Here is a 15,888-nt window from a genome sequence, read left to right on the forward strand (position 1 = left end):
TCGGAAGAAATCGGAGGAGGGGAAAAGAAGAGACTAAGCGAGAGCGGAATGAAGTGAGTAAGGGTTTTCAAAATTGGGGTTTTTTGTGGGGACATAGTGGGGTCGATAGTGGGTCCGGCACGCCCAGGCCACCCCATATCCGGGGCGCTAGACAGTCTGGACGTTTGGCGTCGGTTTAAGGCGTTCGGGTGGGTTGGTTTTTCTGATCGGTCAGTGACCGGTCAGCCACCTGGGCGTTTGAGGCCGGCTTGAGACGCCCGACCGTAGATGCTTTGACAGTAGCGATTTTGATGTTTCAAATTTAAAGAACCGCTTTCCACAAAAATGAAAATTTAAAGAACCGCTGAATAGAATTTGCAGGAGTAGAGGTACTTGTATGTAAAACCCCAGCAGTAGTAGAGTACAATATTTAGTGCTAACGTACCCGAGTACCACGCGAACAATCCCCCCGAAAAGAAAGCACTGAGCCAGCGCGTGCTCCATTTCTCGCCACTTTTGCCCACCAAACGCGGCGTGAACCGCCGCCACCGCCGGGGCCTTCTTCACCTCCCCCGCGGCTCCGATCTCTCCTCCCAGTTCCCACACGAGCGAGCTCAGCCTTCATTCCTGCTCAGGTAACCCCATGCCTCCTCCTCCTCCACCTCCTCGTTCGTCCTTTTCGAGCTCCTTTGATTCGGACAAAGCTCCATTACTGTGCTTGACGGGTTCCAGTAGACGTAGTTTTGGCGCCAAATTCGGCAAATCAAAGGGTTTGTTTACCTCTTTCTTCGACGATCCGCCGGCCGGGTGATTTAGTCTGGCTGGCGGTCATTTGGGTACTCTTTCTTGTTTTGGTGGTCTGGTTTCAAAAGAAAAGAGTATATGTGAGCTACAGCCTTAGCAACAACAGCAGGCCGTCTTTTTTTAGGGGAAATACCATTTCAGAAAAATAGAAGGTCAGTTGTCCACCGGTTTCTTTTCTAGATGTAGAATCATCCCTCATTCAGGACTGTTGCTCTATGTTTTATTTTCTCTTCTTGGTGTGATCTGTTCAAGTTTTCATTCACAAATGCCATGTACTCCCTCTATAAAGAAATATAGCTACCTTTTCCCTGATGTGTTGTTTTCTTAAACTTGCTCTGCGTTTATGCAGTGTTATACTAGTAACATGCTGCTGCATCTGCCCTCATGATAGCTAAATATCTGAAAGTTGTTTTCTTATTTGAAAGAAATTAAAAATACACAAAAGCTGAATTATTGAGCAGCGTATTCATATTAATCTCTTCTCCAACAGTTTCCATTTTTTGGTTATATCAGCAACTTCAATTTGCTTGCAAGTTCTACTAGTGTTCTTTTACTCATACACGTTGATGTTCTCCCTCACATCGATTATCTGTTTTTCAAGTTTACTGAATTATCAACTTCTTTTTTGCAGGTTGTGACTTTCTAGGTGTGCCTTCTTCACTGAACAACAGTCTGAATTTTTTTTACCTCAAAACCGATGAAGAAAATCACAATGTTCTTGCATTATGCAAACATCCTGTAGCAAGTTGATCCGATGGAGTCCCCAATTCTTTGATTCTGGTACACCAACCACCGCAAAATCCAAAATGGCTTTCCCAGCCCTACCAGTTACCCTCACATGCCTCACACTGTTAGCTCTCTTATCACTCGCCATGGCGGCTGATAACAACTCCACTGGCCTCATCCTCGTAAATTGCGGAGCATCGACCCAAGAAGCTGATGATAGTGGTCGTACTTGGGTCGGGGACACCGGCTCCAAGTTCGCGCCATTATTGAAAGGAGTTGCAACCACTGCTCCAAACCAAGACCCTTCACTCCCCTCCACGGTCCCTTTTATGACTGCACGCATCTTCACTTCAAACTACACCTATTCCTTCTCTGTCAACCCAGGCCGCATGTTCTTACGCCTCTACTTCTATCCGGTTGCTTATGCAAACTATGCCGTCTCAGATGCCTTCTTCAGTGTCACGACACGGAATCTTGTCCTCTTAAATGATTTCAGTGCTTCGCAAACAGCTCAGGCGATCACTTCTGCCTTCCTTGTGCGCGAGTTCTCGGTGAATGTTTCTTCAGGATCCTCCTTGGACCTCACCTTTGCCCCATCAGCACATCGCAATGGTTCTTACGCATTTGTGAACGGCATTGAGATTGTGCCCACTCCTGACATCTTCACAGCACCTGACACAAGATATGTCGGTGATAACACAGCCCCATTCTCATTCGACGCTGGCATGGCCGTCCAGACTATGTACCGGCTCAATGTCGGGGGCCAAGCCATTTCCCCGAAAGGTGACTCGGGCTTCTACCGCTCATGGGCCAATGATGCCCCCTACATATTTGGTGGCTCTGGGGTGACCTTCTCCAAAGATGATAATTTGACCATCACCTATACATCCAACGTGCCGAATTACACGGCGCCAGTTGATGTCTATGGTACAGCTCGGTCGATGGGGCCAACTGCACAGATCAACCTCAACTACAACCTTACATGGATTTTACCCGTTGATGCGGGGTTCAGTTACCTCCTAAGGTTCCATTTCTGTGAGATTCAGTATCCTATTACAAAGCAGAATCAGCGGTCCTTCTTCATCTACATCAACAATCAGACAGCGCAGGAGCAAATGGATGTCATCGTCTGGAGCGGAGGAATCGGTAGAACAGCATACACAGACTATGTTATCATGGCTGTTGGTTCTGGTCAGGTGGACATGTGGATTGCACTTCACCCTGATCTTTCAAGTAAACCAGAGTATTTTGATGCAATACTGAATGGTCTTGAGATCTTCAAGCTACAGAATTACGGATCACCGAACAATCTTTCTGGGCTCAATCCTCCACTTCCACAAAAGCCAACTGATGCCAGTCCCGGCGCGGCGTCTGGCAAAATGAAATCTGTCGCGGCTATCATAGGTGGAGCTGTTGGTGGTTTCGCAGTGCTGCTGGTCACATGTTTTGGCGTTTGCATCATCTGCAAACGAAAGAACAAGAAGAACAAGAAGAAGATATCCAAGGATCCTGGTGGTAAATCTGAAGATGGTCACTGGACTCCTCTCACCGAGTATAGCGGATCACGGTCAGCTATGTCGGGAAACACGGCCACAACCGGGTCGACGCTGCCATCCAACCTCTGCCGCCACTTCACTTTCGCCGAGCTTCAGACCGCCACCAAGAATTTCGACCAGGCCTTCCTGCTCGGCAAAGGTGGGTTCGGGAACGTGTACCTCGGGGAGATCGACAGTGGCACCAAGGTGGCGATCAAGCGGTGCAACCCGATGTCCGAGCAGGGCGTCCACGAGTTCCAGACGGAGATCGAGATGCTGTCCAAGCTCCGGCACCGCCACCTGGTGTCCCTCATCGGCTACTGCGAGGACAAGAGCGAGATGATCCTGGTGTACGACTACATGGCCCACGGCACGCTCCGGGAGCACCTCTACAACACCAAGAACCCGCCGCTGTCGTGGAAGAAGCGGCTCGAGATCTGCATCGGCGCCGCCCGGGGCCTCTACTACCTGCACACCGGCGTGAAGCACACCATCATCCACCGCGACGTCAAGACCACCAACATCCTGCTGGACGACAAGTGGGTCGCCAAGGTCTCCGACTTCGGGCTGTCCAAGACGGGGCCCAACATGGACGCCACCCACGTCAGCACCGTCGTCAAGGGCAGCTTCGGGTACCTCGACCCGGAGTACTTCCGGCGGCAGCAGCTCTCGGAGAAGTCCGACGTCTACTCCTTCGGCGTCGTGCTGTTCGAGGTGCTCTGCGCGCGCCCCGCGCTGAGCCCCTCGCTGCCCAAGGAGCAGATCAGCCTCGCCGACTGGGCGCTGCGCTGCCAGAAGCAAGGCGTGCTCGGCCAGGTCATGGACCCGGTGCTCCAGGGGAAGATCGCGCCCCAGTGCTTCCTCAAGTTCACGGACACCGCGGAGAAATGCGTGGCCGACCGCAGCGTCGACCGGCCGTCCATGGGCGACGTCCTCTGGAACCTCGAGTTCGCGCTCCAGCTGCAGGAGAGCGAGGAGGACACCGGCAGCCTCACTGAGGGGACACTGTCGTCGTCGGGCGCGTCGCCTCTCGTCATGACCAGACTGCAGTCGGACGAGCCGTCGACGGACGCAAGCACCACCACGACGACCACGACCACGATGAGCATGACGGGACGGAGCATCGCGAGCGTGGACTCGGACGGGCTGACGCCGAGCGCCGTTTTCTCGCAGATCATGCATCCGGATGGCAGGTGAAGTTGGACTGTGACAGTACCTCTGCAGATTCTTGGACAACATTCTTGGTCCACATTCGTGTTGCAGGTGCTAGTAATTACTGTAGTAATTAGAGTGCTTATAGTATGATGATACACACCTTATGATAATTCAGGTACGGAGTCACTTATTAGGACTTCGTATGTATTGTATGTACCGGACATCAACGTCATTGTAACTGTATAGATGTCGCCGAGGCACTGGAGCTGCGGTTCTTATCTGAATTTTGTGAATGGAAGCAAGATATCCGCTTTTCATGTCGTTCTGTCTGTGACCGAAAGAAAAATGCCTCTCTGTGTTCTGAACTACTCTACATTGGTGAGGGCCTGTAACTCAAAATGATTTTGTTGGATTTCATTCCTAGGATTTCGTCTTTCCTGTAGTATATAGAGCTTGTTTGGTTGCTAGAATTTCTTTCTTATGGGCAGCTGTGTATCGATATTTTCAAATAAAATTTGTGCCCAGTTGAAAAAATTCCTTGAGGCCGTGAGTAACGATGTTTCATCACCTGGAAATGGACTTCCGATGGTATTTACACTTTTACAGTGCCTCCTCTATAGCTTACCGTATTCAATTAGGGAGTTACCCATGCTGGCAAAGCGTGGATGGCCTCGTGATCACATTTGCAACTTACGCTGCAATGCATGTGGTGTATGATTTAAGGGGAGGCTGTCGACGATGATCAGCTTTCAGGCTCATCACTACATAACTGATATTGTTTTTTTTTTGTGGACACAGTGTCATGTCTTTCTTTCTTCCGAAAAGGAGAGAATGGTGGTGCTGCTGCTTTGGCTCCTCTGGCAGGACGTTGACCGGGTTGATGGTGTGCCTCTGCGCTTCACCAACAGGGTTGACTTTGATCAAGTTACCGGCCAAGTCTATTTCACCGACAGCTCGATGCAGTACAAGAGGTCGCAGCATGAGATGGTCACCACTCACCAAGACAGGGGATTCGACGGGCCGCCTCATGATGTACGACCCATGGACGTCGGACGTCACCATGCTCCAAGCCGGGATGACATACCCAAATGGCGTCGCGCTCCCTTGACCTTGTGGTCGCACCGACTGGGCCGTGCAAGCTGCTAAGGCACTGGATCAAAGCGATCAACACATGCACATCTGAACCTTTTGTTGGCTCACCGGGCTACCCGGATAACGTGAGGCCCGACAGGAAAGGAGGTTATTGGGTGGCGTTGCACCATGAGAAGAATGAGTTGCCTATTGGTCGTGATAGCCATCTTCTCGTTGTGAGGATCGGTGCTAACGGGAAGATAGTCGAGGAGATGGGGGGCCAAAGGGCGTGAGGCCGACCGAAATAATGGAGAGAGAGAATGGGAAACTCTACTTAGGTTCGGTGGAGCTTCCTTATGTCGGTGTAGTTAAACGCAAGTAGAGAGAATGGTAGATATATGAAGTTTTTTTTTTGTTTTTTATCTATTACCAATAAATGTAATTATTCCTATTTATTTTTTCTGATTGGCATGTTGTAATCCACGGTTTTAATCAGCGAAACCATACGTTCTTCCCTTCATCTTGCGCGTATAGATTTGTACAAATAAAATTTCCCGCAAATTACATACATAGTACGTTGAGACATGGTTACATACACATCCTCACAGATAGTCTGATAAGGCAATGCATGACCAACACAAATTCTCATGCTAGTGACCGTAAACAAGCGTGTGTTTGTGTTGGTGTTTGTCAGATTGGTGTTTGTCTTAGTAATTTCATGAATTGGGAGCATGAGGGACGTGGAGTTTCTTAGCCCGAGCTCATGAACAATAAAATGAAAAAAAATCAAAACAAATTCGGGAAATCTAAAAAAACGTGACCATTAACAAAAGTTTCTAAGATCTTGCAAAGGTTCATTATGAAACCACATTTGTGAAAGTTGTGAAAAAAACAAAATCGATGCTATGAAAATGCTACTTTCAAAATCATTTTAGAGCACTGATTTTATTTATTTATTTCCACAAATTCCACAAATGTGATTTCATGATGAAATTTTACGAGCTCATCAAACTTTTGTCAATGTTTGTCATAAAAAATCGGAAATTTTATAACTTATTTTGATTTTTTAATTTCGAAGGTTACTTTCCGAGCATGAGCTCCTTTGATCGAAAGACACGAGCTCGATCGGCTCCCGACGCCGGAGCCGAGGCAGGCGAGGGGACCGCCCAAATCGTAAACAAATCGACACCGCCGTCACGTACGCACGGGCAAAACCAACACACCCAGCACCCGCAGCAGTCCCACCACACCACACCTCCATTGAAAACACGACCATCACCAACTCCGCCTCCGTAGTCCATACAAGCAAAGCAAGCACCCCTCCGGCCCTCCGAACCATCACGCACGGTGCACGCCCGTACGCACGCACGGCGCGCGGAGGCGTGACCAGCGGGTGAGGAATCCGCAGTGGTGGCGCGCGCATGTGGCAACTGGCAACCCAGCGGCATACAGGGATGCGCCGCCGCATACGCCGGAGTGCGCGTGCCGAACGACCAGGGTTTACCAGCGCCCAACCCACATAACGTACGCACGCACGCCCCCCGTCGGCACGGAGCCGTGGAAGGCCGGCGAGGCACCGCGCACGGTGGTGGCAGGGGACGACTTTCCACGTGCCGACTCGCCGGGCGACTGCCACCCCGATCCCACGGCCAGCCCCGCCCCGCACGCATCGGGCCGATCGCTCGCGAATCTCCTCCCCTACTAGCCCCCTTGTCGGCAGCCCACGCGACCTCCCATATGCGGCGCGCCCCCCAACGGAAAACAAATCATTCTGCCCGGTCTCCGCTCGCCGCCCGAGCCGAACCGAGGAAAGGCGACGGAAGCTGCGCGCGAGCGAGCACGGCGAGCACGAACGCACGGTAGAGTTAATTGTACAGAAGTACCACAATTAGGACATTACATACGGATTGGTATCATTTTTGGTAATTTTTACATGTCAGTACCAAGTCTGAGGCCAGTTGTTACAAAAAGGTCTAAACCACGTATTGACGGTGTATCTGACTGGCTGGACCCACCATGTCAGTGCTGACGTGGCATATTTTTTGCAGAAAACTCCCTTGCTTTGTACGTAATCACATAAATGCCCAATTATTTTGCGGAAAAAAGATTCTTATAGAGGCTTTTTTTCGTTCGTAATTTACACTACCGAAGCGGACTCCTTTGAAAATTTCCGTCGGCTTGAAAGAATAAATAAAACAAATAAAAATTGATAAGGCAGGATTCGAACCAGCGATCCGCCGTCCGGCCGAAACTCGCGCTAGCCACAACGCCACAGCAGGACTCGCGATAGAGAACAGGCGTTCCGTCCTGTATACTAGAGGCAAAACGCTGGGCCGGCCCACTGAGGCCTTCATTTTTTTTTTCGCACTTACCTGGCGCGCGTGTTGAGGCTCGTTCGTTCAGATTTCTTTACGTTCCATTTCTCTTACTATGCTTTATTTCTGTTTCTGGTTTGGGCTTATTTTTAGGTTTTCCTTTCCTTTTTTATTCAGTAGGTTGGTTTTTCTCCTGGATTTTAACATATTTACTGAACATATTTTATGATGGGTTTCAGTATATGATGAACATCTTTTCAACTATGCACGAACATTTGTACGCTGAGCACTTTTTCTGCATATAGTGAACATTTTTCAATGCACGATGAACTTTTCGTTACAAACAGTGAACATTTATTTAATGCAATGAACTTTTGGTAATATACATATACATTGAACATATTTTAAATGCAAATTTAACATTTTTGTAATATGGGTTGAATATGTTTTCTTAAGATATGATGACATTTTGCATAATGCGCGGTGAACTTTTCATCATTATGGTGAACATTTTCTTAATACACGATGATTTTCAAGAATATTATCATTAAACAATTTCTTAATTTATGGTGAAAATTTCTTAATACACGATGAGTTTCAAGAGCATTATGGTGAATATTTTCTTAATACATGGTGAATTATATGTATTTCGAAAAAAAATCAGCATGTGTTAAACACTTATTGTATAAAACCGTTCTTGCATGTCAAGAAACACGTTGATTTTTTAATAAAAGTTGAACCGTTTTAATGCATTTCTAAAATTTATTATGATTACAGATTTATTTTTAATACATGTTGTCAATTTTTTAAGTAATTGTGCCTTTTAAAAAATACAATCAATATACGGGTAACTCAAATAAAAAACTGTGTGTTGAGCATATAATTTTTTTGATAGTTGTGTATTTGAATAATATAATGAGGATACACAATAATTATGCATGGTTGTGGTCCTGAGTGCAGACACGTAAAATTTGGGCCATACGTGTGTTCTAGTCTGGTGCTTGACACTTGATAACACTAATATGCAATTGCAATTAATATATTTATTAATATAATAATTAAAAAACAGTAACTCAGCGCGCGCAGCCTAGATGGGCCAACCGCCGGCCCAGCGTCACGGGACTAGTATAAAAAGGGTCGCGCCTGTTCTCTGCCGCGTGCCCAGCTGTGGCGTGGTGGCTAGCGCGAGTCGCTGCTAGACGGCCGGTCGCCGGTTCGAATCCGGCAGCCATCAAATTTTTAGTTGGTCTATTTATTTGTTTAAGCCGACGAAAATTTTCAAACAAGTCCCGCTTCGGCAATGTAAATTACGAACGGAAAAAAAGCCTCTCATACGAGCCCATTTTCTGTAAAATAATTGGGTATTTATGTAATTACTTACAAAGTAAGGGAGATTTTTGCAAAAAACATGCCACCTCAGCACCTGACTAGCGGGCCCTGCCAGTCAGATACACCGTCAATGCATGTTTATACGTTGTTTAGATCTTTTTGTAACGATTAGCCCCAGACTTGGTACTGACATGTAAAAATTACCAAAAATGGTACCAATCCGCATGTAATGTCCCAATTGTGGAACTTTTGTGCAATTAACTCCGCACGGTACGTTAACGTACTACGTACGCGCTCCCACCCACCGGTCCACCCCCACCACCGCAAGTGTCCGTTGGGAGGAGAGGAGGGGAGCGGGTGGTACCGTACCGGCCGACCGACCGCTGCCGCCGCGGCTCTATATAATGGCAGGGGCGCCTGGCCACGACCATAACGGATACCTTACCTCTACTGACTGCTTGGCACGATACCATTATCTTCTTCCCTACCCTTCCTTGGCTCAGCAGCTCTTCTTCGGCTCACCTTTCTGCCTTTCTTTCTCTTTCCTGTTCAAGTTTAGCTAGCTTACCAGGGCTGCATCTCGATCTGTTTTAGTTGATCTAGATCTGCAACCAAGCAAGCTTCTCCAGCTTATTTTGCTTTTCATACATACATTCTACATCTCTCCGCCTGTTTTTGTTGGTTGGAGCTTGATTTCCTTTGCATTCTAGTTTAGTTCTTCAGCTCTCAACGTTTACTCGAGATAATCAGCCGACCCTGCTCAGATCAGCCGCTTGTTTCGGCACCAGATTTGAAAAGACTGACTCATAGATGGAGTGTGGTTTGAAATCCCTGAGCAGCAGCTCCTCCTCCGCAGCGTCGCCTTCTCTGATGATGGCCTGCAGGCCGTTCCCGCAGCCGCCGCTCCTGCCCCTGCCGCAGCACCTCCAGGCCTCGCCGGCACCGGCAGGCCGCCAGGTCGACCTCCCGCGCGCCAACAAGAGCCCCAAGAAGCCGGCGAGCGGGGCGGCATCGGCGCCCATCGTGGTAGCGGCGCCGCCTATGTCGGCGTGGGCGTCGATGGACTCGATGTACTCGGTGTCGCCGCCGCCGAGCAGCGTCCCGATGCCGACGTCGCTGCTGCTGGCCGCCGGCGCCGGGCGGAAGAAGGTGCCGACCCCGTGCGCTGTGCAGGTGGCTGGCGCTGGCGGGGGCGTGGACGTCGGCGCCACCGACGAGCTCCGCCGCCTGCTCCGGCTCTAGCAAGGCGAGGGAGCTGATGGCAAGGCGAGGGAGCTGCGGATGGATGTGGCCCGTTCATGGATCGTGGGTGGTTTTTTTTACCGTGCCCGCCCGAGACAGAATCCTGACGAGGTTGCTCCTCCGAGCTGTAACAACAATGTACTGATGCAGTATTATTACTGCTACTAATGTTGATTTCATTTCAGTTCCTTGTGTAGTTGTATGTTGTGTGCCTGGGTCACGATCTCCATGCGTGACGCGTGAGAAGTTTATACGCGTTCAGTTCGCGTGCTTGTGTTGCAACGCAGAAATTACAACCAAAGTTCATAGTACGAACTTGAGAAGGGAGCAGTTCGATTCACAGGATCCGGGTAAAACTGACGCATTATTTCAGCGCCAGGCCACCAATCGTGTCCCCCAAGTACACTGCACTGGGAGATTCCTTTCCCTTGTTTACGGCACATGATATCTCCTCGAGATCAAACAATGGCGCAAAAGCAGCTCCGAATCAGCTCTGATAGCACGCGACAGCAGAATATGCCCTCAAAGATACGCCATGTGCACCATCTAACACTTGTTTAGATAAACCAACCTGTCCCGTGTACAGTAGACGAGTCACAAAATAGCGACGGCTTTGTAGGTTTGTTGCTCAGGTAAAACGAAAACAAATTCTCTCGTCAGCAAAGGAGCAGCAGCGACGCAAGGGAGACAATGAAGTGTGAATTCTGTTTTTCAAAATGACTGACCACAATTCACAATTACTGAGGTATGATGCCCTACAAAGAATTGCTACTACGACCTGGAACCAACCCCTTACGACATTCCATTATTCTCACCAAAACGAAATGAACAAATAAAGGTAGCACACAACGCACTCACTCTCTCTGTGTGATATGATATTACAGCCTACTAGTATACAGAAGTGCTGGATCTCCAGCTTGACAAGGATCAATTATCGCAGAACGCGCGGAGGGTTTCGTCCAGGGCTTTCCTGTCGTACTCGCCGGTGAAAACGCAGCCTCCCAGAGGTCCTTTCAGAAGGATGAGCCTCAGCAATCCGTCCGCGACCTTCTTGTCGACCTGATGCGCCATGCAAGGAATCATCAATCATTAAGATTTTATTTCAATGCTAAAAAGGAACAATTGAGATGTCCAAGCATATCAGCCTGCTTCTGCCAATATTAAGGTACTTACAGCCATGATGTTCTTGAACTTCTCCACCGTCATGCCCTTTGGTGGTGTCACGGGAAGCTTGGCTTGATCTAGTATGTCAAATGTCCGTTTCTTGATGGACTCGTCTATCCAGCCCAGGCGGTAAGACATGTCAGCTGCCATAACCTATCGTAGTGCCAACACGGAAACAGAAGACGACGATAAGGAAACCAGATAAAGTGATTAAGAGGTGTATCAAACATTCAACTGGTCTTACCGTTCCAGCAGCAACAGCTTCCCCATGGAGCCATTCTCCATAGCCAAGCCCTGTTTCTATAGCCTGGCAATTAAATGAAACGATTATAGTGAGTAACATGTATACTTCACAAACAATAAGGTTGCTATCACATTCCCATAAAATATCGAGTTGAGGTTGCTAATGCTCCGAGGGTGCCCAAATTGATAATCAAGAGGCATGTAGCCTTGGAACGATTCTAAAGCAATGGCAACAACAACACAACTGCATCTCAGGATTCAAAGTCTCCCCTATTTTCTCCTATATTTGCCCTAATGTGGGGAGACACGGACGAGAAGCATGGAAAAAACACCTTATAGGAGAGAGTGCATCTTAAAGACGAATCCAGGACCCGGGGTTATAAAAACAAATACCCAATGCCAATACACCATTAACAAGAAACTAAGAAAATTCAAAATTTAGTTTGCAGAATCAATGTAGCATATAGACGAATGAGATACTGTTTTAACTAGCATCAATGATCATATCTTCAATAACACATCTTTGTTTCAGATGTTCTTATGCTTAATACAATGCCAATGCTACCTCGACATGCACCAAACAAAGAAAAGAAATGCAGATCACAATGAAAAAAACATTTAATGACTTAAATAAACCAGATAGGATCTTTGTTGTTGTCTTTTCTACTACGAAACTACCATACGGACGATGTTTCCTTAGCCGATTTGAGGACGACAGTAAATCTGCGGCTGGGCTGCAATTTCTGCTATGGATGGACGGTTCTAACCATAGCGTTGTGCAAACATTGGCTGCATGTTATCGTGTGCATAGCAGCGTTGTTTCTACTATTTTAACATGCAACTAAAACGAGTACAGTAGTAGTACTCACCAAAATGCTTCAACTAAGCACCAACAAATAACACAAATGTTTTACCGGTTTGGCAACTCATCCAAGTATGTGTACATGGAACATCATAATGTGATTAACTTAACACAAGAAATAACAACTATTAGACAGGTAAAAAAATAATGATCAGAGATATTACATACATGACCGAATGTATGACCCAGGTTCAGTGTTGCTCGAAGACCACTTTCCTTCTCATCCTGAGCAACCACTTCAGCTTTGTTTTCACATGATCTCTTTATAGCGTAGGTTAGAGCACTTGGTTCTCTGCAAACATACAATTTAAAATTAAGATATAGCAGTTAATAGTAGGAAAAAATTATTCCATTTATTTTAGCAAAAAACAAAGGTCCAAGCTGCAGGGCTAAAACTCTCGCAACGAACGCGAATAGCACAAGAATGGAATGGTTATATGCTAAGAAGCACGGATACGGGGACGGAAGCACGGGGATACGCATACGGGGATACGGGATACGGCATTTTCCAAAAACAGCCATTCGGGGATACGGCGGGGTATATAAGTATTTAGAAAAATAAATATGAAAGTATATAGAAAAATAAATTTGAATTAAGATCTAATGAGAATTTTTTAGTACTGGATATATATTGTCTCCTTTCTATTCATGAAAGACTGAGAGCAGTCCACTCACAGCCCATGTAGCTGTCCGTCCACTTAGAGCCCATGTAGCTGTCCATCCACTTAGAGCCCATGTAAGGCCCAATTCCAGAAAACCCTAGACTAGTAGCACTCCAGCTGCTCCAGCCGACCCCAACCTCCCATTCTCGTACTCCCTTTCTCCAGCCGCCAGTGAAGAAAGGAAACGACAGCGCCGCCAAATCGGCAGCTTCCATCACCCATCTTCTTCCTCGCTGGCCACCACACTCCCCATCTTTCTTCCTGCCGGAGCTTCTTCCTTGTTGGCGGCCGCCTTGCCATCTTTCTCTACCAAGATCTCCTTCCTTGCTAGCAGCCATTGAGGTTACCTGCTTGACCATGGTTGCTATCAGGAGGATAACTGGGCAGCAGCATGGTCACTGGAGTCTGGCTGCCGAGTCCCCACCGTGTCCACGCCGTATCTAGGCCGTATCCCGATTTTATTTCTTTTTTTTTAATTCCAAAAAGATGGGATACTGCGGGATACGCGTATCCAGCCGTATCTGGGCGTATCCCCGTGTCCCCCCGTATCAGGACGGCAAATCGGCAGTTCTGGCCGTATCGGTGCTTTTTAGGTTATATGATTATATGTCTCTTTATAAATCCATCCATGGGAACAGGACTACAAAGCAAACCACACGCAGCTCAAAATGACATAACATTTATGAATTAGCAGTGGAACATGGTGTGTTTTGTCACCCAGTTCTGTCGAACTAAGCAGCGTGGCATTCAGATAATGCTATTCAGAAAATTGAAAAAGGTTGAACTATGTTATTCATATGATCATTGTACTTGACAATTAAGCATCTCGACAAATGTACATATAAAACAGATCGTGTTTCAAACAACCATGATGTTGAGAGCTTCTATTCAGTGCAAAGTGGCCGGTTTCTATTAATAACAGAAACCATAGTAGTTTACAGACGGACCACGATGATATAGCAGATCACTACCCGAATGATCAAAAGCATTTCTATTCAGGGCCTAAGGCTCACATAAAACATCAAACGGCTGTGGTGACCAACATATGTACTCCAAATATTTCAAAATGGGAGGGGACGAGAAAACTAAAGCAGCCATACTTATATGAGCGAAAACCCAAAACAAGATTATACTGCACAAGTACTTAGAATGCATAACTCTTATACCGCAATGAGTAGCGCCCTAGGACAACCACATATGTCATGCAGTTTCATGTCTTTACCTCACAAATATCACATCAAATCAAAGTAAAATTTGATGGTATTTAACGCCTAGTATCAATTTCAAAACTTGCTTAGTACCTCGCTAATATTGCTGCCATATTCTTCTCTTGCCACTCAAAGAAGGGTGCGTCTCTTATGAGACCATACTTCACCACCTCAGCGACACCTGAAGCCAGCTCTCTGTCGGGCAATGTATTCAACGTCTCTGTGTCAATGAGTACACACTGCGGCTGGTAGAATGAGCCAACTAAGTTCTTTCCCAGTGGATGGTTAATTCCAGTCTTCCCTCCAACAGACGAATCCACCTAAAGCAATTCATCCAGCCCCACATCAGCACCAACCCAAATGTCCTCAAACTCTAGTAAATTTAGATTAAGCTTAGGACCTGGGCCATCAGAGTGGTGGGTATCTGTATGAAATTGACACCACGGAGGAATATAGCAGCCGCAAACCCGCACATGTCCCCAATGACACCGCCACCTAGCGCAACTAATGTGCATCTACGGTCGAGCCGGGACTCCACCGCCTTGTCGAGAACCTTCATCAGCGTGTCCTGCAAATCCCAACAAGTTAACAACATCCAGATGACGAAACAAACTGAAGCACAAGTAAACGCTGAATCCCACACGCACCATGTCCTTGTACTTCTCACCGTCGGGCAGGATCACGCTCTCGACCGACACATTAGGATTTTGGTGCGTGAGCGCCCAGGTCACCTTCTCCAAGTAGAGCGGCGCGACGGTGGTGTTGGTCACCACCAGAACCCTCTTCCCGATCACATGCCTGCAGAGATTAGGTAACAAGCTCACCAAATTGCCAAACGGAGCAGCCACTCGAGCTACAACCCTACTGAATTCGAGTACCTCTGCAGCAGGTCGGGCTCGTCGAGGAGGCCGGGGCCGATGTAGATCGGGTAGCTCCGGTCGCCGAGGTCGACGTCGACGACAGTGGAGACTCTTGACACCGCCGGCGGCTCCATCGCGGGAGCGGCGCTGGCGACGACGCGGCTCCGGAGGGCCCTCGCGGGGGAGGCGCGGAGCGGAGTGAAGGATGGGCGAGAGGACGAGGGGATGGAGGCGGCGGCGGCCGCCGCGGCAGAAGCTGCGCGGGGGCGGCTAACGGAGATGGCCGCTCGGGAACTGGAGGATGCAGCGGCGGCAAGCAGGGAGGAGGCGGCGGCCGCCATGGGGGTGGTTTGGTCGCGAGACGGCGGTGGCGGTGGCGGCGGCGGTGGTTGTGTCCGGTAATTTCCGATGGGGGCGGGGATTTGAGGCGGGCGAGGTGGGGTAGGTGGGGATGGGAGCCCGCGAAGAGTTTGGGGGTCGATCCGCACCGTCGGATGGAGTGATTGGATGGCGGAGATGGAGGTTGGGTTGGTGGATGGGTTCACGACCTTACGTGCGCGGTTGGTTGGTGGAGATGCGGGCTCGCGGGATGGCGGCTTCGGGTCTCGCTGAAAAGTGGGATCGGTTGGTCGATCAGCAATGAAATTTTCATTTGTTTTATATTTTTTGATTGATGATTTTTTATTTGAACCAAGATACTTTTAGCAGGCTTGACGAATTTATCATATGGAAA

The 15,888-nt window shown here is 48.1% G+C and overlaps 2 protein-coding genes across 3 annotated transcripts; one reads left to right on the forward strand and one right to left on the reverse strand.

Annotated features, from left to right (window-relative positions):
* The first annotated feature begins 434 nt into the window (after window positions 1-434).
* On the forward strand, window positions 435-4,516 carry LOC123112885 (receptor-like protein kinase FERONIA). 2 transcript variants are annotated; one of them, XM_044533982.1, is made up of 2 exons: window positions 435-614; window positions 1,415-4,516. In XM_044533982.1, the coding sequence occupies exon 2, from the start codon at window positions 1,509-1,511 to the stop codon at window positions 4,239-4,241; it is 2,733 nt and encodes a 910-aa protein (XP_044389917.1). In that variant the 5' UTR covers window positions 435-614; window positions 1,415-1,508; the 3' UTR covers window positions 4,242-4,516. The 2 variants fall into 2 exon arrangements, with proteins under 2 accessions (XP_044389917.1, XP_044389918.1); XM_044533983.1 differs by lacking the exon at window positions 435-614 and adding an exon at window positions 637-935.
* A 6,331-nt stretch (window positions 4,517-10,847) lies between these two features.
* Window positions 10,848-15,569, reverse strand: LOC123112886 (3-dehydroquinate synthase, chloroplastic). Its single transcript, XM_044533985.1, has 8 exons — window positions 15,174-15,569; window positions 14,943-15,093; window positions 14,696-14,863; window positions 14,389-14,615; window positions 12,594-12,717; window positions 11,565-11,627; window positions 11,330-11,473; window positions 10,848-11,215 (listed from the first exon to the last, which is right to left on the reverse strand). Exons 1-8 carry the CDS (start codon window positions 15,494-15,496, stop codon window positions 11,084-11,086), a joined length of 1,332 nt encoding a protein of 443 aa, XP_044389920.1. The 5' UTR covers window positions 15,497-15,569; the 3' UTR covers window positions 10,848-11,083.
* Window positions 15,570-15,888: the final 319 nt, after the last annotated feature.

The sequence above is a fragment of the Triticum aestivum genome, chromosome 5B (genome assembly GCF_018294505.1).
Source record: "Triticum aestivum cultivar Chinese Spring chromosome 5B, IWGSC CS RefSeq v2.1, whole genome shotgun sequence".
Classification (NCBI taxonomy): Eukaryota; Viridiplantae; Streptophyta; class Magnoliopsida; order Poales; family Poaceae; genus Triticum; species Triticum aestivum.

Excerpts from the sequence above, each read along its gene's own strand:
- LOC123112885 (XM_044533982.1), top strand. The coding sequence starts at position 1,509 with ATGCAAACATCCTGTAGCAAGTTGATCCGATGGAGTCCCCAATTCTTT.
- LOC123112886 (XM_044533985.1), bottom strand. The coding sequence starts at position 15,496 with ATGGCGGCCGCCGCCTCCTCCCTGCTTGCCGCCGCTGCATCCTCCAGT. Across the intron at positions 14,864-14,942 it reads GTGAGAAGTACAAGGACATG|GACACGCTGATGAAGGTTCT; the intron begins GTGCGTGTGGGA and ends TGGGATTTGCAG. Across the intron at positions 11,628-12,593 it reads TGGGTCATACATTCGGTCAT|GCTATAGAAACAGGGCTTGG; the intron begins GTATGTAATATC and ends TTTAATTGCCAG.